Source organism: Cebidichthys violaceus, unplaced genomic scaffold (assembly GCF_023349555.1).
Source record: "Cebidichthys violaceus isolate CVI_PGR_0920_01 unplaced genomic scaffold, fCebVio1.0.p SCAF_17, whole genome shotgun sequence".
NCBI lineage: Eukaryota > Metazoa > Chordata > Actinopteri > Perciformes > Stichaeidae > Cebidichthys > Cebidichthys violaceus.
The window spans coordinates 7,535,160-7,559,835 of NW_027176340.1; the positions used below are offsets into that span (position 1 = coordinate 7,535,160).

The 24,676-nt window shown below is 39.9% G+C and overlaps 1 protein-coding gene across 1 annotated transcript in view; it reads right to left on the reverse strand.

The window, feature by feature from the left end:
* The window catches only part of necab3 (N-terminal EF-hand calcium binding protein 3), a 34,640-nt gene continuing 9,964 nt past the window's right edge, over positions 1-24,676 (reverse strand). Inside the window, exons 3-13 of the mRNA XM_068712431.1 lie at positions 20,466-20,574; positions 18,771-18,796; positions 17,247-17,344; positions 15,544-15,680; positions 12,207-12,328; positions 10,505-10,584; positions 8,422-8,475; positions 4,536-4,648; positions 3,558-3,635; positions 2,693-2,784; positions 1-162 (exon numbers count right to left, since the gene is read on the reverse strand). Coding sequence (XP_068568532.1) covers positions 134-162; positions 2,693-2,784; positions 3,558-3,635; positions 4,536-4,648; positions 8,422-8,475; positions 10,505-10,584; positions 12,207-12,328; positions 15,544-15,680; positions 17,247-17,344; positions 18,771-18,796; positions 20,466-20,574 — 938 coding nt within the window. The 3' untranslated portion in view covers positions 1-133. The remainder of the gene's footprint in view (positions 163-2,692; positions 2,785-3,557; positions 3,636-4,535; positions 4,649-8,421; positions 8,476-10,504; positions 10,585-12,206; positions 12,329-15,543; positions 15,681-17,246; positions 17,345-18,770; positions 18,797-20,465; positions 20,575-24,676) is intronic.

The window sequence follows — 24,676 nt, forward strand, 5'->3', positions numbered from 1 at the left end:
GTGTGTATGTGTGTGTGTGTGTGTGTGTGTGTGTGTGTGTGTGTGTGCGTGTTTATGTGTGTGGGTGATGCGCGAGTGTGTCTTTGTCCGTGTGATAGTGTAGGCAGTAGATGTGACATTCTGGATTCAGTTGCTAGTTGTTAGTCATAATCCACCAGGAAGCTGAGGGAACACACACAGAGTTGGGTCACCACACACCAATATAACTCAGGGAGGGACACATCAGGGTACATTTAGAAACCACCATTGATCTAGTTTACACTTGATTAAGCTCTCATTTTTCACATATTTTCAGCTGACCATTTCCATCAGCAAAATAACAATTGTGTAAATGATTTACATAATTTGAAGATGGCGCCAATTCAAACAATTCATTTGGAATTCTCAGCTTTATAGATACAGGACAGGGTCATTGTGTGCACATTTGTTGTGCTGTTTTCAAACTGTTTACACCTTTTTTTAAATGTGACATTTGTCAATGTCCAGCAAACACAGGCCAGATACAAAGCTAATGATTTTACACTATGTTTAACGTGGTGTCTTTTTCAGTCAAAGAGATGCACGTATTCAAAGAAAGTAACCGTGTGCAAAACTCCTCCTGGAAAAAAAAATGAGAAAGGAGTGTGACTGTTGCTGACACAGACAATAATAGCCTCTGCTAGGAGCAGCCGAGTGTCGTGTTTTATTTATTTTTTCTATTATTGATTCCAGAGTCGACTCCTTCCTGCGCTTCTGACGTGCGCCTCATAAACTGCCCTCCCTCTTCTTCTTCTCCCAATCAGAGCATTGTGTCCCCCAGCAGCCAAACTCATCTGAGACTCAGAACAAAGTAACCCACTAATGATATCTGTCTTTGAGAAACAACAGGCAACGTCTCTCAATGCAAACACATAACATGGTGTTCTATAAGAAGCAGCTTGACAGCTATTTTATTGGAAATGCTGCACAGCATGAAAGCCCTCTCAATGCCAAAGTGCAATCTCAGTACAATTTAATAAAATGTTTAACCTTTTAAAACGTATTGACTTTTCCCCCAGAGAATTGACAAGACAAACCCTCAATTAATACTACGAAAAAGTAAATATGATTCTTTTTGTGTCACATTTTCAAGTTTATCTTTGTGTTTATGATTTCATTTTATTTTCAGTTCAGTCAGTCTAATATATATATATATATATATATATATATATATATATATATATATATATATATATATATATATATATATATATATATATATAAAGTGCTTAAGTGTGCTTAAAAGTGCTTCGTTCTGGAAATCTATTTCAGGTTTATTGTGGATTTATCACACACACACACACACACACACACACACACGCACACACACACACACACACACACACACACACACACACACACACACACACACACACACACACACTGTAGTTACGTTCTGGTTGTTTTTCTTCTGTTTTAAAAGTGACTCTTATCTAGTTCCTGTGTTTACGCCACAACTGTTTATTTATGTCTGAAACAGTCAGCATGCATACGTGCGAGTCACAGATGTGGAAGTAAACAACCGCATACAGTAACCTAGCAACGAGCACAACCCGTGCAGCCCACAATAAATAACTAACCCTCTGCAATGGACGCCAAGAGGCAGAAATAATAATGAATCCTATTGCTTTCTAAAGCGTATTTTGAGGCCTGCAACAAATGACTCAAATGTCAAGAGGAGAGTCATGAATGGACTGGGGTGGCAGTGATTAGTGCTACTCTGCCATGTGTTGAGCTTGCTGAGGAGTTGACGACGTTGTGACGAGAAAATAAGAAATGTGCGTCAGATGGAATTAGCAATGCCAAGTATAAGTCTGCCTTCTGGAAAACATTTTCCACATGCAAATGTGTCCGGAAGAACGCAAGAAAATATTTGTTATTCTGTGTTTTTGCCCTGTTTACACCTTTACAATACACACATATCGGATCTGTGCCATGTGAGCAAAACATAAGAACCGGCTCACTTCAAACAGGCAGCGCGAACATAGCCCAGGGTGTTTGGAGAGAATATCCCCACTTGGATCTTTGTTTATTCAGAAACATTCAATATTTTCACTGTAAATCCCCGATTTGAAAACATTTATACCTTAAACCAAATTCTTAAAGCGATTTATTGTCAGGAGGCCCAGAAGTTCTGGACGCACCCCCGGTTTCCACAGATGGGAGGTTTTAGTACATCTGAACATATCATAACACATCCAGGCCCAATGTACTAATGCAACAGCTGAATGTGACACATGGAACGATTACCACATTCACTAATCTTGGCCAATATGAAAAAAAGGTTGTTAGGCCAACGATCTACACCTGTGTCCCAATTCCATATTACATACTGTGGACATTGTGACTAAGCAGTGTGTTCTCACATGAAAAGTGACAAACGTTCACTCATAAATTGTCTAATGTTCGAACAATATCTAACAAAAAGTGAGAGCATTCAGGCACAAGCCACTGGGTGTTCAACCAATCATTGATTTTGCAGCATGGCCTAAGATAGACTGATAGCAAGTTATTTGGCAAGTTTAGTAAATTACTTGAAGAATTCTGGAGGTTTGTCCAAATACTACATGTTTTGACCTCACTCTAAGCAGGGTTTGCCGAACTGGTTTTAATGTTCATTTAATAATATTCAAATTATGAAACGTTCATTAATACTATATTCACATATACATACCTGGCAGCAACATGGTAGAAACTAGTTCAGCATCCTCCAACATGTCAATGGCGCAGCGCTGGAAATCTTTACTGCTGTTGGACTGCAGGTAGCTGTAGAGAAGGAGCAAAAAAGAGGTAAGTTGAGTTGAGCATCAACTGTAGATAATTTCACTGTGCTTTACGATCTATTTTACTCTAAATGGAACCATAAATTATGAAATGAACATCATGCTGTTTTGAAGACGACTTGAAACTAGACTTGAATGAAACCATGAACTCATGTTCACAATGTTTACTGAGGTGTTAAATCAAGTGTAAAGTAGAGTCATTTTCTCATAGACTTCTATACAATTAGGCTGGTAACTGCCTAATTTTAAAGCACTTCCACATTGGCTTCACTTTTCAGACCGGGGGGGGGGGTCACCCTCTGGTTGCAATCTACAACCACATCACTAGATGTCACTAAATCCTACACACTGGACCTTTAATTACTCAATCAAAATTGTAAATGTTCATAACTTGTAATTGAAAACCTTAATTGTTTTTTTTTTTTTAAATCAATTCTGTGCAGATTAATTTATTCACAGATATGTATATACATGCTATCTAAAACCATTTAAGCTACATCCATGTGTGTGTGTGTGTGTGTGTGTGTGTGTGTGTGTGTGTGTGTGTGTGTGTGTGTGTGCGAGTGTGTGTGAACTGAGAGATGGGCCATCTGCTCATCTTCCCTAGTGGGGAACATTTCCATCAAAAAGTTAAGATTGCCAAACTGTCTGCCAATATCTGACACACAACAACACACACACACACACACACACACACACACACACACACACACACACACACACACACACACACACACACACACACACTATACTGACCTCATCCAGGAGATGCGGTCTTGCCAGAACTCATACATTATGTAACACAACTTTCCCGGGAGCTTCTGAACGGACACACTGACAGCAGGAGAAGAAGAAGAAGAGGAAATAGTACTTGTACAGGTTCTTGTACTTCTCTTTTATGCAACTTTATACTTCCCCTCCACTTCATCTCAGAGGCAAATATTGTACTTTTTACTCCACCACAATTGTCTGACACCTTTCGTTACTTTTCAGAATACATTTTGTTGACCCGTTCCTGTCAAGTGAAAACCATGTATGTAAGGATGTAATGCTTATATGTTGAGAAAATTGTCCTGAGCTAAATAAACTATGAAACCAGCTGTAATGCCATTGGGAGCACTAAACGGAGGCAGAGGAACTGGATTTGTTCACAGATTATCTGTCTCATGTACTGTCATGATATAGGGACAGTTTGAGTAAATATGATAAAAAGTTATTTTCATTATAGTTACCAATTGTAGCTTTACTTAATGAAAGAATCTGAATACTTCTTCCACCACTGGTTACAACTAGACTAAGCTAGAGCAAAGCTTGTTGCAAGATAACGAACAGCATTAAAAGATTAGCCTTCGTATTTGTGAAAATATTAGATTGTTATTTCAACAATTTTCATTTTCAATCAATCTGCTCACAGTTTGGGGTCACATAAAAGCTGCTATAATATATATATATATATATATATATATATATATATATATATATATATATATATATATATATATATATATATATATATATATATATATAAGCTATAAGGATGATGGATGATAATATGCTGTTGGGAACTTTTCATTAACAGTAGTTTCCATCCTTTCCACTGAGTTTACTTATTAGTTTTTGGCACAGTCGACACTTTAAAACCCTGATTCACCATGGCCTGAACTTTCAAGAAGCTACGTCAGCAGCAGAGCCTGACACAGTGTTTAAAAGACATATTACAAGCAAAACACTCACTGCAGGTTGTCAGAGTGGGCTGCGGTGGCATCGACGTAGCTCTTCAGAACTTTCCGGAAGTTGTCCAGATCTTCATCGGTCACCGACATCTGCCTCTGAACCAACAGGATGTTCTGATAACAAGACAGAGACAGAGAGGGGGATATGAAGAGATGACACATTGGCTGCTCAGAAGAAGAACATGCGGCTCTGTGTGTGTGTGTGTACGGGGGACTACGGGGGTTCCGCAAGGGTCAGTCCTGGGCCCCCTTCTCTTCTCGCTCTACACAACATCTCTGGGTTCTGTTATTCGCTCGCATGACTTCTCCTACCATTGTTATGCCGATGACACCCAGCTGGTCTTGTCATTTCCTCCCGGTGACACCCAAGTGGAGACGCGCATCGCTGCATGTTTGGCTGACATCTCGAAGTGGATGACGACACACCACCTCAAGCTCAACCTAGACAAAACTGAGCTACTGTTCCTCCCGGGGAAGGGTTGCCCGCACCGGGACCTGTCCATCACCATTGATGATACCGTGGTGACGCCAACTCGGACTGCGAGGAACCTGGGTGTGACCCTGGATGACCAACTGTCATTCTCGGCAAACATTTCATCCATTACACGCTCCTGCAGATTCCTGCTCTACAACATCAGGAGGATTCGTCCCTTCCTGACTGACGAGATGGCGCAGGTTCTCATCCAGGCTCTTGTCATCTCCCGCCTGGACTACTGCAACTCTCTACTTGCCGGAGCCCCGGCGTCGGCCATCAGACCTCTGGAGCTTGTCCAGAAAGCCGCAGCTCGCCTGGTGTTCAATTGCCCCAAGTTCTCCCACACAACTTCCTTTCTCCGTTCTCTACACTGGCTACCTGTAAGAGCTCGCATCCAGTTTAAGACTCTGGTGCTAGCCTACAGGGCAGTGAAAGGAACAGCTCCTTCCTATCTCCAGGCCATGGTCAAGCCTTACATCCCCGCCCGACCACTTCGCTCTGCTGCCTCGGGGCGATTGGTTGCCCCGTCGCTCAGAGGTCCTGGCGGCCAATCGACCCGGTCACGGCTGTTTTCTGTCCTGGCCCCACAGTAGTGGAATGAACTTCCCACTGACGTCAGGACAGCGGAGTCGCTGCCCATCTTTCGGCACAGGCTGAAAACCCACCTCTTCAGGAAGTGCTACCCTGAGCCTTCAACTTAGCGCTTATTGTTTTCATACTAGCTTGTTGCACTTATTGTATTCATATTACTTATAGCACTAACTGTTTTTCTTGTTTCTGCACTTTGGCTCTGAGTTATGCTCTGCTTCATGCTCTTAGATGCTTGTTTGGAAAAGGAAATGTACTTATGACTTCTGGTGACTAGTAGTTCTTTTGATTACCAATGTTGAATGCACTTATTGTAAGTCGCTTTGGATAAAAGCGTCTGCTAAATGACTGTAATGTAATGTAATGTAATGTGTGTGTGTGTGTGTGTGTGTGTGTGTGTTTGATGAGGAACTGATCATACCCTACGGTACAAATCTCACTATCACTAACAACAGACGAGATATAAATAAACAACTGTTGAGTCACTTAGTATATTGTTTCTACTTGAGGCACTTTTTCGTCAATACATCTGAAAGCCTGTGTGGAAACAGCTGCACAAGGTAAGATGGAGAAACTACAATAAAGTAATCTAAGTGAAATTCAAGGACTACTTGTCAATTATATGAAAACCACATTGCATAACAGAATGCTGAAACAATACCGGCACTATAATAACTGTTGCCATGACACCAGCGCCGTTCGTCACTACTTCTTCATCAAATATATTGACGACAACAGCTGGTCGGCTTTTCCGTCTAAATTAAATGTGAACTGACAGTCCGTGTCGCAAATTGTTTTCTTTCCTGCAGTTGTTCCTTGAAGTTCACTGGTGAAGTAGTGACAGCACACTCAACGTATCAACTAACGCAAACACCTGCTGTCCACCAATCCAGACAGAAAGAAAAGAGAAGACACTTTGAAATGTGTTGCTTTATCGATTGATGTACCCAGCTAACGAGCAACATCCTCGCAGCAGGCCGTGATTCAGCGTACTCTGGGAAACTGGGCTTCAACTAAATTCCCCGATGCACAACGTCAACCTGCTGCCCTCTTTTACTTTCTTTACAATTCAATGCAGGAGTGAGTCACCACTGAAACCAGTATAAAGGGAAACATGTAAGCTGTGTTTCCACAAAGGTCTTCATTACAAAAAGATATTTTTGCCTGTATCTGCCAAGTTTAGTGTTGAGATACCCTCAGATTTTTGTCACCACTCCAATACGACGGAGGAGGATGGAATTTAATTGATGACGCTAATGGCATTTCAAAATTACATTCATGAACGGCGTTACCCACGGACCTATCTTTAACGAGATGTCATTGAACTTCTTTGAAAATAGTACCTACAAAAAGCGCAATTTGCCAGTGTTCAGAGGAGCAAACTAAATTACATTCAGCTCAATTGTATTGCAGTGGCAGAACCTTTATAAGGACATCCTTAAGGAAAACCTCAGCACATTAAAAAAATGACTCCGCTAAAGGTGAGTGACAACAAATGTGGTTTTGTAATCTATGTAAAAAATCTACCATTGGATCTTGTGGATTTTACTGTGCGTGGGAATACACAGTGAAAAAGGACAGCGGTTTATGCATGGGTCGCGTGCGTATTTTGTCACAAGCCCTTATTCAAATGTTGTTTGCTTTTCACTGGGTTTCATTTTGGAAGGCTTATTCTAAAATCCTAGAAGAAACAGAAACACAATCATTGCTCTTTCCGTCATTTTCCTTTTCAGTATACTGAAACTTGTGAAAACAGACTTCACTTTGCTATTGTTGTTATGAATACATGAATACTTTGGCATAAGTGTCACCATAATTCCCCCGAACAATATAGGTTACTGGCACTCTCACCTGTCTAACTTCTTTTGTCCGAGTGTGAACATGTCAAAGACACATTCAGAACAATAATCCTTTTTCTTGTCTCAAGATGAGCCTTGTCAAAAAGTGGCCCTTGCTTGCTTCATGTGGAACACCATTTCATCTTGAGGATGGTCATATATTGATTTTCATAGCTGGAATGAGCTAGATCGTGTACAAATGTGACTGAAAAACAGCTGTTATGGTATCATTTGGTTTGAGAAGGAAACAGATGTGCTGCTTGACATTTAGAATGGGGACAGTGAACAAACTGAATGAGCAAAATCCAGTTTCTAGAGAGAATCATTTCTGAGTGCGGCTGAAAAGGAGTTTTGATCTATATATTGTCAGCTTTTTGGAACATACTGTAACTGCTGGAGGTGTACACAGTCAGAAAGAGCCAAAAGTGGAGTAACTGGTGTTAATGGAGTAGAATATGCAGCTAAAGGGGAATTATGCAATGAAAAATAATTAATACAAAAATAAATTTGTCTCAGCAGTGTCAGTGTATTCTACTTATTTTGCAGAGTGATTCACAATCATTGTAATCAAGCCACTGTTTAGTCCGATAAAGAGAGCATTGTTCTATATCATAACACAGAGAGATAAGTGTCACATTTTAACATTACCTCACTGTGTTTGATTGCTGTGTTTGATTGCTCTAAAATGCTGTTGGTAAAATGTTAGTTTGGATAATGTTTTTTTCTTCTGTGAGCATGTGTGTGGCTATTTAAATTCTGTGTAATTAGCAACCTTTCACACCTCGCTTTAATAATACCCTGTATGTGGCAGCCTAAGATCTAATCCTCGCACTTAAGCAATCACTTACTTTTTACAAATTCTACTTTAATGACGAAAAGCTCAATGCTCAATAAATACTACCTGCCACAAAATAAAATGTTTAGTCATTGCTTTATTTACTTCGGTCAGTATTCCAGGTCAAATTCTTATATCAGTGCTGACTTACAGACTTGTATGTGCTGGCCAGTGTGTCCTCTTTCAGCGGCTCCAACTTGGGACCCTGAAACAAGAAGGTAACAAATATGAGAAGAACTTTTTGGCTCTGGTGATGCAAGAGGTATGGGCATCGTTTTCTTTCTATATCACAGTTCATATTTTCGGATTGAATCAGTATACTTTTGAAAGTCATGACAAAAACAATTTAGCAAACACCAGATTTTTCCTTTATACATATTTCACTTAACTTGCATTGGACGTGATTTGGCATTTGTCAACGGTCGTTGTGTACGACACATTCCCTACAGGGCTATAAAGGTTACTTCCATTCATTCAATAATGCCATTGTGTTATGCAATATGAAAGTAGCGGGATGATGGGATGAAGTCAGCCATTGCAACACTACAGAGACGAAAAAACAAGTAGAAACATGTAATTCACCCCACATGATTTCTTTCTTTCAGCCATACCTGTAGGCTATATACAGCACGTAGTCTATAAATGTATGATGTTCTGAATAATGAAATACAGCAAATGTGATAAAACAGATCGAGCTTTCCATCTTAAAGGTTATGGTTCTTGTGTGTGTGTGTTTTTACACAGAGAACATAACCTTTGAGGCTGAAAACTCATTCTCAAGCATTTGAGAGAGCAGAGAAAGTGGACAGAAGGTGTGTGTGTGATGCTGCTGGGGTTGCAGTGTGGGGATGGATATTGCACTCAGATCATGCTGCAGGTTATGAATTGCTTTCGATATTGCACTCTGAGTCCCTCTGGGTCGGTGGAACGGGGGGCTAGAGAGAGAAAATTGCTTTGAGAGCGACTGAAAGGAGAGGAAGAATGAACATCAAAAGATGGGAGTTAATCAAGAAAACAACTGGCAGAGAGAGAATGAGATGGAGCAGAAGATGTGGCAGGAGAGTGAAGAGGTTTTGAGTCATAGTAGCAAGAATGTGTCACAGGATACAGAATGAGAAATGAGAGGTAGAGAGGTGACAGTGCTCTGCGCTTGACACACAGATCTGCTGAACTCCTCTTCGAAAAAGCGCAGTTTCAACATGCTTCCAGTGCCAAAAGAATTCCAAAAGAATATTCTTTATTCCAAAAGAATAATTGACATAATAGACACTAAAGACCTAAACAACTGAAAACACAGTAGGTCTGTTGCAGGCTTGTCGTTTTCCACATCAAGGCTGAAACCAATCAAGCACTGAGCTGACACCTTGTCCCAGACATTATAATGAAAACAGAACATGAAGCGTTCAAGTGGAATCCAAAGTAATCTTGTAGCCTTGCAGGCAGGCTTACATGTAGAGATGTGCACAACCGTGTACTTCTCATTCTTCTAAACATATATAATAATTCTGCTAATGCATTTGGCGTTATTGTTTTGCATATTCTTTCCATAATTTGTCACATATTTTTAAAACAGTTTTTTTTTAAACTACGCTTTTGTTATTTCCTATTACATTGATTCCATGACCTGTTCAACAAACTTAATAATGTTAATGTTGATGGCTGCTACACACTGTATTTGTATTCATGGTTCATTTATGCCTTAAAGCTATGGGGGACCAGAGGGTCAAAATATGAAAACTTTGTGCTCATATTTGCAAAACCTTTCAGATTAAATCTGTATTCTGCTTTAAATAGAAAGCATCCTCACTGGAGACATTACAAACTGGCAGGGGAGGTGCACGGCCCAGCACAGGAGGGCTCTATAGTGGGTGCCTAAAACTGCCCAGAACATCATTGCTACCCATCTACCAAGCATCAGTGATATTGGTGACAAGAGGTGCCTGCGAAGAGCCCAAAGGACATTAAAAGACAAACCCCCCCCCCCAGCCAAAGCCTGTTCACCCTGCTGCCATACCTGCACAATTCCTGAGCAGCTTCTTTCCTCAGGCTGCGAGACTCCTAAATGTATTATGATATAGAGAGACTCTATATCACCATGTGATATAGTTTTGTTTGTTTGTGTGGTTTTCTTATGTAGGGACTACAAACTGAATATTGTAGCTCAACCGTGTCGTATAATGACAATAAATTAACCTTTTGACCTTGTAAAATATACAGAAGGAACCGCCTAATACCTGGCACTCCAGTTTATCCAGCAGTTGCTGCAGCCTGTTGATTTGAGAGCACCAGTTCTCTCCATCTTCCATGCAGACACCTGCAGACACCACAACACTTAATCATCAGAAAGTCCAACAACAATTAAAACTGTCAACCCAGTTCCATTCTGCATACTACAACTGACTGGAGTTGAGGAGTAGTACATAAAACAGTATGCTTTTTACGACTGATATATACTTTGGAGTAAGATGACAGCGCTGAGAGTTTCCTTTCTGTGTTCATCATTTGAGTGATGTCAAATGACCCCATTCAGTCCTGTCAAAACAGATGGCTTCCATCAGCTCAAGGACAAAAAACACAGAAGGCATTTCAGACATGATTTTGTGTGTGTGAAAATGCCTTCTTGTAAAAATAAATTCCCATTTAGAAATAAAATAGTTTGAAGGATTTAGGGGAAACAATTATTGTGAAAGAAACTAAAATCATTCACCTATATGACAATTACTGTACAATTGCTGACTTGTTATCATGTATAGAAAAAGACATCCAACTCCTGATACAGTTTAGTGAAAATTACTTTTTTTTTTACGGTGAAGGTTTACTCCTTTTCCTTGCAGGCTCAATATCTGATGTTTAGTCTTTCAATGTCAGTGAAGAAGAAAATAAATGAGGCTCAACATGAAATATTTGTCTCTAGAAAATGTCAATATGATCTTAGTAAGGGAAAAAAGCCCTGAGAGAGAGCTTACAGACGCTTCTAATTATGCCCATTACTTGTAATGACAGTTATGAGAATGATTCATGTACACCACTGAACACGTTTCCCCAAGGGATGACAATAAGTACATTTCATTATTGATATGCTTTGGTGGGAATGTCCTCATGATGTTTGAAATGTCGATTTATAGAATGGTGTCATTTGTCCAAGTAGGCAGAAATTGACACAATACGGTTACAGCGAAACCCCGTCACACGGTGGAAACCATGGCCGCCAGAGGGAAAAACAATCGCCTCCACAATACGCAACCAAGGACTGAAAAGTCTTAAGTATCTAACTAAAGATATCAGATTTCTACATGTCAAAGGATTATTTTAGCACCCTATGTCTACCAGGGGTGCAGTTGATAACTAAAAGCATGATGGGATGGGAAAGGTGAGCTGTTGGTGAGCTAATATTAGCATGTGTTAGCATGCTACTGTAGTTAGCTACTGCACTTGCAAACATAATACTTCATGGCTTTCAGATTTATCCACATTCTACTATAACAAAAGTTGGATACTGTCAAAAGGCTTTAAATTTGGCAGCTTATGAAAAACTAGTTCTGACATACAATACAATTAAATGAACACGTGAACTATTTTCTAAGACGAGGGTTTATTTGATCCTAAATTAGATTTTAAGCTGTTAATGTCGGTATATCAAATGTCTATGGTGAGTTCACTTCCTCCTTTGGGATTTTAATACGACGCGGCACATGTACCTAGCAACATCACTGATACTCCTCACTCGTTTTTAAAGATTATGTCTTCGGTAGGAACCTGGGGTTGAAAGACTCAAACAGAGTAGGGAAATGAGTGAGTATTGACAATGCATCAATCAATTCATCACCATGTGTAGTAGTAATATGTAAGGGGCTAAGTTGGCTTTTGGTTTTATGGGATTTGTTGAGGATAATTAAAATGCTGAAAAAAAAGTTTTTATATTATATGATAGTCTACCTGTGGTCAGGATGCCAGAGCAGGGATCTGATGGGGACATGCACAGGTTATTATGGATCCTGCGACCACACCGCCTGCCATTCTTCTGTACTGCTGTCAGCTCCGGTGCCTTTACCTCTCTTCTGCAATGACAGCGGCGGAGACCCAGGGAGAGAAACATCAGAGAGAAAGACAGCAGCTGTCAGACGGGTGTGTGGTAAAAAATAAAAAATAAACAGAAATTGAAGATAGGGCAGACAGAGGTAGCCACACAAGGGAATAAAGAAGAGGAAACTAAGGAGGAAACAGACGAGGTAGGGAGAGAGGGTGCAAGAGAAAAGCAGAGAGAGGTAAGGAAGGACATATTAATAATTGATTCAAATCAGAAACGGAGATAGGTTAATATCTGAGAGAGGGAGAGAGAGAGCGAGAGAGACAGAGATAGAGACAGAGGGTGCGGTCAATGGTGTAGAGACACAAGACCCAGAGAGGAAGTGTGCTGAATAGAGGTGAAAACATTTAGAGAAAGGCCAGATACACACCGCTGCTTATTAACCCACAGGCTAGGTGTTAAGGAGGATGAGCCCTTGCACTTACCCACTCGAATATTCACACACAGACACATACACACCTACATACAGACTTGTTTTCATTCATTTTGGGGGCATTACATTGACTTACAATTATTTCCTGGAGACTTATAGCTTTAACCACTAGCCTAATGCTAACCCTTACCCTAACGTTAAACCAAGTCTTCTCCCTAAAATGTTATGATTAATGTTACGGGTACATGCAATTGTCCCCATTTTGTCCCCAAAAAATAATAAAAGCGAGTCCCCACAATGTGACTATGTAATCAGATTAATGTCCCCTCAAGACTAGGTAAAACCCTCCCCCACACACACATACACACACAAACAGCTCTGTCGTACATGGAAGGTGTTTGCTGCCTGTAAATGCATAGTGTCAAGGGCAGATATGAGAGTGTGACCCTTGAGACACACTCACACCATGTGTGTGTGCATGCATGTGTGTGTGTGTGTGTGTGTGTGTGTGCACACACTGTGATTTCACTCGTGTGTGTCTCAATGTCTCGAAAGGCCCCCACACATTTGTTTTTTCTTGTTAGTGTGTGCCTCTGTGTGTGTGTGTGTGTGTGTGTGTGTGTGTGTGTGTGTGTGTGTGTGTGTGTGTGTGTGTGTGTGTGTGTGTGTGCAGCGTCATGCTGACAGCGCAGAGGGAGCGCATTGCTAGGAGGTTTTCATGCTGAGAACAGCCTGGAGCCCAAAGGCCACTGCAACAGCCCTATACATCCACTGCAGGGAAGCAGAGGGGAGAGAAATAAGCTGTTTGTTGCCAACTGAATATGTCTCTAATTCAGCCCCTCCTGGCCTGCAACACTCCCCCTTTCTCTTTCCAACATCTACCTGTTTATACAATCCTAAAAGAGTTATTTGTGGACAAAAAGATCCTCATCGTGTCCTTGTGTACACCCCTCTCTCTCTCTCTCTCTCTCTCTTTCCTTTTTTCCCTTTTATATCAGACATTCATTTAATTTTTGTATTCATCTTTCTTTTGCTTTCTCTTTCTCTATGACTCACTTGTTCTGTATCATCCTTTCACATTCTGCTCCCCGTCTGCCTCCCCCAGTCCCATCTCAATAATTCACCTTGGCTATATTCACTCCATTATTTCCAATAATAATACCAGTGTGGCACCCAGAGGGGAGAGAGACACACGCAGCGGAACAGACAACCTCAGCTGCAAGTTAAACAAATTGGGTGGCCACGGAAAGTGGAGGAAGTATCTTTGTTTTTCAAAATAGTCAACAGTCAGTTGAAAGTGTGTGAAAGCCACTGGTCATGGTATTGACCTGTGGTGAGATAGATTTCTACTCATCAAAAGGTCCTTGATGAATTGTTCCTCTGAGCATCTTCTGCATTGAATTTCTTTAATAGGTGATGCATCAAAGAAATGCGGGGGCCAATGCCGAGGTCTTTGATGAACCACAACGTATAGAGAAAAGTATAAAGCGCAGGTTTTTTCATTTCCCACAGTGACTGTGTCCCTTCGCACAGTGGTTTACCAAATCCCAAATTAGTGACAACAATTTAGATCTGTTTTTATTCCATGCGCTCCATTTACATTTAATGAAAGTGAGACTCTCTGACAGAAATATTGAATATCAAGCAGTCTGCCTATTAGTGAGGCGACTGTTTGAATTATTGTGAGAATGTAAAAAAAAAAAAGGCTTCTGGGAGCACTGATTAGTTGGATTTCCTTTCTGCTTAGACCAAGGCTGACTTCACTGACAACATTTTCATTTTTAACAGCATAGTAGTCGTGCTGCTATGCTTTATAGGGCTGCTTTCCTGCAATGATTTTGATAGAACGGTGTAGTAGAGGAACAAAGTACAGTACATTTAACAAAGTGTTTTGCTTTGCTGATAGTGGTCTGGCAAAGCTATGGATGATCTCCACAAGTAATTCAAACTAATTGACTATTTTCTCCATCCGTCCTCAGACATCAGCAGGAACCTTTGGCGTTCTTCACCTCCATCGTTTTTGTGTATGTGGACACCGTGTTGTGTCTGACTGCTTACAGTGTTACTTGACGTATGTAGACGTTTATACTGTATAGAAAGCAACGAAAAATGAATATTGAATATATATCCTGTTTTAAAACACATTATTCCAGGCGCTACCACATTAGGTAACAGAGAGAAAATTCTCCTCGCCGTCCCAATCATTTAAACAGAGCTGGGTAAATCTTTACCCTCTCCTTTCATGTTTAGAAATATTTTTAAATTGTTTTTTACCAAATAATTTTTCTTGCTGCCCATCTTGACCAGGATTCCCTGGCAGAAGGGATGTTGAATCTTGTTAAATAAATGATAATAAAAAAAACAACAACAAAACAAAAGGTTTTATTGTGTAGTTGCCACACTTAAACGTTTTCTGGTCTACTTAATCCCCAAGGGGTATTATAAAGGTCATATTATTGGGTTTATGAGAAGGGCCGTGGTCTTTTGTTGAGGTTTGTTGAAGTTGAAGCACCTTCCTGGTTACAGGAAAACACAATTAGCTGTTTTTTTCCAGCATAAGAACATCACATTACTTCCTGCTTTGGCATTGAATGTACACACAGGTCTTATTTTGTCCTGGTTCATTATTGTAACCTAGAGACCTGACAATCAGAATCTTGTCAGCTAACTTGAAAAATCCTCTTTATGTCAGTCCTCTTTGTTAAGGCCTTCATTAGGGTGAGTATCGTTGAAGACCATAGTGTAGTATAGACAGTATCTTGTAATCTGTATATGTAACGCACAGTACAGACGTGTCATATTACAGTACTAACGGGGCAGGGCTGCTCTGCTCTTCCACAGCCTCCATGGCACACTGCAGGGACCTCTGTAGGGACTGTAGCTGACTGGACGTCTCTCTTAGCATGAACCTGGTGACAAACTGGCCCAACACACTGGAACCCTGGTACTCCTGAGAGACACACAGAAGGAGAGGTTAAAGCACATGATGCTCAAACAGAAGCAACAAGAATGTAAAAGCATGTCAGAGACGAAACAGACCGCAGAGATGGAGAGAGAGAGAGAGAGAGAGAGAGAGAGAGAGAGAGAGAGAGAAAGAGAGAGAGAGAGAGAGAGAGAGAGAGAGAGAGAGAGAGAGAGAGAGAGAGAGAATTTGATAGCTTCTCCAAAACAACAACAGGTAGACCTACTTGTGAAATGTGTGACAGCGGCATTTAAATGGACTAATTATTTATCTGAATGCATAAATTATTCAGTACCGCACATCCAAATTCCAAGGTGGAGGAATTTCAGCATAATTGCTGCTCGATTCCCCAAACACAAACGTGATTACGCACTCTCAAAGGAGTCTTATTCATGCAATGTGCCGATGAAGTAACATTGCAGCTCTTTGTTCAAACTTATAATGACAAGCAGCCTCAACTGAAAATGCATCATGTGATTATGATCCAGACCACAGCTGCTAACTAGCGTTTGCACAATGCTCTGTGGATTTCCCCAATCTGACAGCTTTAAAAAAGAGCCAGAACAGAGGAACAAGGTGATCTAATTAAGACAGGATGCATCATTATTCAGCACACATCTCTTCTCATCTTCTCGTTTAACAAGCATTGCTTTTTTTCCTGTGGTATTACGATTCAAATCCCTGATTCAAAGCAGTTACCTTAAAAAAAGTCCTGAGGCGATTAAAAAAACTAAATGATGTATTTACTGGGAAGCAAGATGTTAGGCTTCTTTGGAGTTTTAACCACACTGGAATATCAAGTGAATAGTTTTCTGCAGTAGCAACATGATTCAAATTAATATAATGTCAAAATACAGCTACATTAGCAAAAATCAGAGAGATAACATTTCAAAGAATACCTCACTTTTTGGACCAACTGTGACACATGTTCTTTATCTTTATCCTACTAAGACTTATCCAATGACTCTTATAGGAATAGTCCTACTTTTTGGGAAATATGCCTATTTACCTTCTCGCCGAGAGTTAGATGAGAAGATTGATACCACTCTCTACACTGTTCAGCAAATATGAGACTACCACTAACAGCCTGTTAGCTTAGCTTAGCACAACGACTGCAAACAGTGGGAGACAGCTAGCCTGGCTTTGTCCAATTTAGCTACTTATTAACACGTTATGTCTCGTATGTAAACAAACAAGATAGGTAATAGATAGGCAGATTTCTTTACCATTGGACAGAGCGAGGCCAGCTGTGGAATCTCCTGTAACTCTTGGCAAGAAATTGCTTTTTCAGATTTCCCTCAATGTTGGACTATTCCTGTAAAATCAAGCATAACACACTGGTAATGTAATGGAAGTGTGTGTGTGACTGAAGTGTTTTTTATTCCTCTTTTGTTAACTCATCACTTTTGGGAAACTTGGCGCAGCATTGGCTCCATCTGTGCGTGTCAGTGTTTCCTCTCAGCACAAAACTAAGCATATTTGTAGCACAGACCCCCGACTTTGTGCATGTGTGCTTTTGTACTACAGAAGCTTGATTTAAAACTAAAAACGTACCTCTTTAGTTTTATCCATTGCCTTCAAAATGGCAACATTCAGGCTCTCCAGAGATGAAAGCACGTTGAGATACTCCCCCAGGTGCTCAGAGAAATAATCTAATAGGAGACAGAAAACAAGCTGTCAGTGTCATTGTCATGTTGGAAGAGTCAAAAGTTCCTTTTGACTCATGACAGATTGGAAACAAACTCTTATATGTTGCCATGACGGGTTCCAATTAATAGAAGTCCATGACAAATGCAGTGAGGATGCCGTAGACATGGGTAAAAATAGACATCTTTAGTTTTATTAACAAGTCGAGTTGGAAGCATTTGATGTTCACAAGTCAATAACACTCAATGCTCCCCATGAAGTGGATACTGTGTTGATTAACCATCATATTAATCACCTAGTGTTATAACTAGCTCGGCCACGTACAGTTGGTGAGAGGAGCTTTAAGGATTAATTTGATACCAAAAATAAACAACTGATAAAGAAACTCCTCCACATGCCATTAATATTAATATGTAATTAAATGAATCAAGGTAATTGTGTGGTGAAAGTGCTTAAAACCAAACCAGTAAAGCAGAGAACGACTTAGATCTTAGTTCTTAATTAAAAACCTAATTTTAGTACAACCAAAGAGTGCACTCAATATGACACACATAGCCAAGGTTAATGGACCAGCAGCACCTTTTACACTGCTCTCACTCAGACTCAAGCTATCCACCTGAATTTAACACCCCTCAGAAACACTCGGTCAAAAAAGAAGACCACGCCACGACTTTAGTGAACTAAATCTGAGACGAGCAGAACATTCTGTCATGGAAAACAGTCAACTTCTATTGACGTCAGATGGAAAAAATGCCATTTCCATTCAATAAATTATGCAGAGGTTTTATTCTGGGTACTATTGGTATTAACGGGTCTCTGGCCCATTTCTTCAGTTCATTCAGGCCATAAAAATAGGTCAATAGATCTGTGCCATTTTTTTTTTTCAGAGTTGTGGATGGTGGTGTTGGTTGCAGTATATTATAGTACTTTTTCAACTCCCAAAAAGAGGAGTTGAATGACACAAGCGATACCACTCTTGTGTCTGTGCAACACATTCTCACCCCAATGCATCAAATACTGCAGCTGTGTCAGTGGCCCTCAGCTTCAAACTATTATGCTCTATGTACCCGTCTACCGTCAATATATGCTTGTGACACGAAAACTGTCTTTCCAAAATTAACTCCTGTTTTCACATGAAGTTGGGTTAGGCAATGCGTTGCACTGTTGAGCCCTCTCCATCTGTTTCCAGCATTTATGCTAAGATAATCTAACGTTCTACAGTTGATTTTCTCATCAAGCTCTTAGCAAGAATAATAAGCGCATTTCACAAAATGTGAAAGTATTGCTTTAAAGTGTTTCCATGCTCACTTAAAAATATGAACCCACAATAAGACAAAAATCACTGATGTTGGCGAATTTGAAAGAGAGCAGTTTTACAGAAACTAAAGTACAACAACAACTTATTAATCAGACAAAGCACTTCCCACCAACCTGATAGCTTGTCAGTATCCAGATTGCTGTAACACAAGAGGAGATAAAGGTATTAAGAAAATTAATTAGGGAAATTCAAAGTCATGCTGCTCTTTATTTCTGCTAGATAAACTGTGTGGCTCCAAACTGTGTGAATGTTACAATATTAGCCCAAGAAAAGCACAGAAAAGACTCCAGTGCTAAAACCATGCAAATCAGTAAAAGTTAAGTGTGTAATATGAACAGCTTGGAATATAGTTTTCTTGATAGAAAGACTGCATGTTAAAGCAATCTCAAAGATTGTTATTGAAATAAATATCTGTTAAGTCTCATTTGCAGTATTTTGAACTTGGTGTCTGTGGCCTAGAGATTTGTCTCCATTTTATAAAAACAAAAAATGGAACTTCAAACACAATTCTGAAAACTTGAAGGCCATATATCAACGAATTGCATTTTCTTTTGAACTCACTCCACTGTCATAAAAACATTGAGATCCATGGTAGACACATACTTTGTCTACCATGTCTACAATGGAGATTTGTTTTGATAGCAATAGTAACACATCTCTGTTGCAGGCTATCATTACAATGAGCAAAGACAATATTTTTTCAATGGAGAGGGGTATATTGTCTGTGCTAATATGACTTTTGGGGGGTTTTTTGTCTCAGAAGTCATATTATATAATTAAAAGTACTGTTATTCAGCACAAGAGTGTCCTTTAATTAGGCATCAGAGCTCTGTTCATGCCAATTGCCTCAACGCTTGGAGCGTGGTCACATAGGTCTGATGGCTGGTGTGTCCCATCGGTCCCAGCGTACCAGCATGTCCAAAAGCAATTTATCACACAGTGATGGAAGAACTGGCGCCACAACAAAACATAAAAGCAGAGTTGTTATTGTAGCCAGACACTATTCTCACTCTAATTGGTTAGGTGTACAAAAGAAAAACATACAAAGTAAGCTAATCGATGTGTCTCAATGTGCTGGTGTGGGTTTGTTTATGCTGGCAAGTGCCGTCGTGTGAGACTAACACAGAGACTTGACAATCACAGTGAATTTATTATTTCACCTGAGCTGATACAAAGGGTTAGACAGCCGAGTTACAAAGTCTGGCTTAGTATTTCAGCATTGGTCTGTAAAGAAGCATATGATGAAAAAAAAGGTTGCAAATGTCTCATGAATACAAATCTTGAAATCTCCCAAAGATGACAGAGAACTGGCTTTAAAGGAAGGATAGAAAGCATCACATATACCACAACAGGGGAGAAATGGTCTTTTCCTCTGTGGCTGCACTGAGTTAAACAGTCTCTGCAGACCAGTGACTTCAGCAGCAACCCTCAGGCGCATTTCTCTGATTGCAATTGCGGGCGAGTAGGTTTTGAAGTGGCTGGTACAGTCCACAGTATTTTATGTCCAAAGGAAGGAGGTAAACATTAATTCAGCCTGCTTGAGTTTGGCTGCAGGGCTCATTTTTTACTGAAAACTCCCTCCAGCTGTGAGACATTTAGCCTGTAACAGATGACTTGAAAGGAACACATTAACTGTGGTTTGAGCCTCAGACACTTGCTGTTCAGTCTTTTTGTCTGCTTCTTTCTAACTGTGAAAGGCACACATTTAATATAGCATTTGTAGAAATAAAAATAAAATAAAAAACTGTTAGTCATTTTTCACCATGAGGGATTGAAATCAGAGCTCATTTTGAATAACAAAAACATACTTATTTTGTCGGCCATCTATGGAGAAGAAAAGCTCCTGCAGCTCCTCAGTAGTCAGGATTCCATCCGCAAAGTAAGCATTGAACTCCTCAAATGACAGCTTGCCGTCATCTGAAACACGGAATACAACACAAGAACAGGCACATCAGTACAGAAATATATAAATAATACTAATTATAAGGGGGTGTAACATACGTGTGTGGCCTCTAGATCGTAAAGTCCTAATAATCGGCCCTTGATCTTTAAAAAACATTCTCATGGGAATCATGTTTTCAATTTACAATCACATAAAAAGACACAAAACCAGTAAATTATCCCATATTGAGGCACTGGAACCAGAACAAGTTTGACATTTATGTCTTGGTTATAACAATTAACCCATCAACATTCAAAGTACAAAGTACAAAATTCATTGTTATTTTATCATTAATTTCTACAGCACTAATTAGTGGCATGCCCTTTAATTTAAAAGTCAAACGTTATCTCAATGTTATGCTGGATGAATAAAATAATCACATATCGTATCACTGAAATTGTATTACTACAACAACTGTGCAGAAACATTCCACAAACTATAACTTTAAAATGGAAGGGGCCACATATTGTCAGCAGATTGGGTTTTTTCTCCCTCTATTCAAACTAGTTAGCTGTGAGCACAGCTTGTTGTGACAGACATAGCACAGAAAAATCAGCAGCAGAAGATGAATAGCTCGGTTGTCATCTGTGAAGAAGTCTGTCTACTGGCAAAGATTATAGATCAGTCAGCAGTTAGTCTGGCAGAGAGAAACTGCTAGATGTTTCAGTCCTCATAAGAGAGTCCACACCAACCGATAGATTGGAGTCTGTGGATATTTCCTGAGCCACGACAGACACTCAAGCAATCAGAAGTAGGGAGTTGGACACTCAGTCAGTCAATGTGTGAATGCTCAGAGTGATAAAGTGGAGTCAAGATGACACACAGACAAAATGAGTAGGACTGTACTGAATCAGACAAACACAGAGGGTCTCAGTAGCTGTCTCTAAGACAGGAAAAGTCCTCCAGCCTTGTCATTGCTGCACCCATTAAGGAACTATCACCGCTCGTGTTCTGCCCTCTGAGTGCAGGCTTCACACTTCACTGTTGGCTTGAGCAATCTACCCAAATAATGACCCTGTCTACACAAAGACGAGGTAAAATGAGAGCAGTTTAACATGCCATGGAGTGCCATTTGGCTGACTCAGCAGAGCTGAAAATTCAAGGGCAAGCTTGAAGACCATCTGTTCAGCTGGAGCCTCTGTGACGCCGCTCAGCATCACCTCTGACCTCTGAATGTGTAAAGTGCCGGCACTTTGGCTTATGTTCTCTCTTTTTCAGATCGTCTTTTCTAATTTAATTTATTGTTTATTTGAAAGGGACGAATGCAATAAACATAGATAATTGCACAACAATTGTCCAATAAAGTGTAGCATTTAATAGTTACTGCTAATTTCCAATGCCCGTCCTTTAAAATAACAAATATAAAAACATGTTCACAGACTGCAAAGTTCACAGTGAATGATTTATATTTTAGAGCCATGAAGGGTCATTTCTATTGCGCATGCTGGACGCAGACTGAACTGTCCTGGGGCACAAGGAGAACATTATGTTCTTTTTCTTGAAAATGCCCACTTAAGCCAGAGAGTACAATGGTTAACACGTGTTGAAACTCTTTAGTCCATGTTCTTTGCTTCAATCGTTTACTGAAATGGTAGCAAAACCCAATAAGCAATATTAGGCACTATAAGCACGGTGAGCAAATAAAACTATAATTAACTTACAAGATCAGGCAACTTGCTTTACATTTTAACCAGTCAGAAGATCGAAGCTGACCGCAGTCATTAGTCGTCCTAATTCAGCATACTGCAATGAACCTATAAGCATCCTTAGCAAACTATACATTATTAACAAATATTTCTCTATCATATAAATGGCTCTAACGCATCCTATCAGTATATTTTATAACAAGATTTTTTGGGAAAGCTATATTCATACTTTTTTATGCCTTTTATACTTAGTTAATGCAGTTTAATTTGGATGCCATCTGTAGTTAGTTTGTGGATCTGAGACTAAAAGCTCCTCCGCATATTTGTTCTTTCTCAGAGTGTTGTATTTGGAAGTATTCCTATATTTGGGGTGCCAAGGCAGCAGTTATGCTCAGAAGTGACAGTCTTGATAATCAGTTTGATGGATGACTGATGACTACCAGCAGTCTCTTCGATATTCACTTTGACAGTTCTGGGTCAAATGTCTTCCTCATGACAGGGGATGGCCGCAACAAATACACAAGCCTGCCCTGGGCATCTATGTGTCTTACTTCTTCTATTATTAGAAAGTTCTATGATCCCTACTTGTCACTCTAAGGGGGCCTTGTCACCAGGGGAAGCCTTTTTGCGCAGTATTCAACGCTCCGGATTTGCACGTGGTTAACGTTGTGAAATGATGGCGGTTGGGTTTAGGCAACAAAACCACTTGAGTATAAAAAAACCCATCATGGTTTGGCTTAAAATAAGTGCGTTTGTAACGTAACCTAAACTTCTGACTTAACGGCGTCAGTAAAAGTCACTCAATTTTTTGGTTTCACACTGGACACCAACGCAGGTCCCCTGAGTAAAAGTCCCGGGTTTGTTTGTCCCTTCCATCAAAGGGGTATTCAGTCGGTTGCAATCTGCAACCTCACAGCAAGACGCCACTAAATCCGACACGCTGGTCCTTTAAATGTCAAACAGCAATCCTGCTTTTAATCTCACCCAGATCCTCCAGGGATGATGGTGTCGGGTGGACGGCATTAAAAGCATCAGAAACAAAAAGATCCACAGTCAGATGAGGGGATTATGTGTTTGCTACATCAAGACTCATACCTGTTGGCCTCCTCTCAATCCCAGTGTATGCATCCTCGCTTCAATCACACGCATCTCTTTTGATGACAAAAGGGAGGATGGGAGGATGAAGGAATTGATGCAGTGCTTATTTGCCAAATGGGACATCGTTGTTCAGTCAAGCATCATTTTGAAGTGATGTTTATCATTTATGACACCTTAAGCAGCTGTATTATGTATCACCAGGCCTGTATTGGGTGTACTGTTCTGCACAGATTTGTTGTCTTTCACAGAATCATTTCTCATGTTTTGGGGTCAGGACCCCATATGAGGTCACTTGATAAGCAGAAAGAGTCAAGGGAGATCTCTAGAATTGATATTTTGATATACTTCAACATTTCTTGAAGCAAAACCTGCCAAAATTAAACAGTTCATAGGCTCTCTCTCTCTCTCCCTCACAGCTTGCATACACTCAGAAAATGTCATGTAAGCGTTGCATTTGAAACTGTATTTGTCTCAAACGTATCACTACATGTATTCATCCTGCGACAGTCCTATCAGAGCAGCCACAGTAATCAGTTACTAAACAGAATCCCAACCCAAATGCCAGCTGATGCCTCGAGATTGATAAATCATTCATGCATGGCCCAACAAAAAGGAACACACATGGGTTCTCTAAGTAGATCACAGTTTCCAATAACACTCCTAATATACACATTATGTATATTATGAACATAACCTTTGACACATTGCTCCCGTCGTGTTCCCAGTTAATGTGAAGCTATTCCTGGAACATTTTCAGGGAAAAAAACAAGTTTCCTTGTAAATAACTCAATCATAGTCCGCAAATGAATCATATCATTGACATTGACCTGGTTTGAAAGGAAACAGGAGCTACTTGAACAAACAAAATGCCTTTGTTCTATGTCTTGTTCATTGAAAATTAGACCTAAAACTATTAATTTTATCTACTGTTAATTGTTCATGTTATCTAGCATGTTTTTTTTTTTTTTAAATGTAATGTTTCTGATGGAAAATGCTAAAAAAACAACAACAGAAAAGCTCAAAGGCTAACAATAAATCATTTTGCATGTTTAGTGATTTATAGGATAAAGAAATATTTCAAACATCACACCTTGACGACGGGGTAGAATCCAAAGCATTAAGGAAAAATTTGACTTAAAACCCAACCACAACCATTTATCACTGAAGCAGTTTGTCTGAGCAGTTGTTTTATCTAAAAAACAACAAACCGCCAGTACATAGAGCACAGATGTGGAAGAGAATATGTGAGAAAGAAAGGCATCTTCTAACTGTGTGATATCCTCCTTTAAATGGAACCAAAATCTAAGTAGTCAAAGCTTCATACAACAAATTG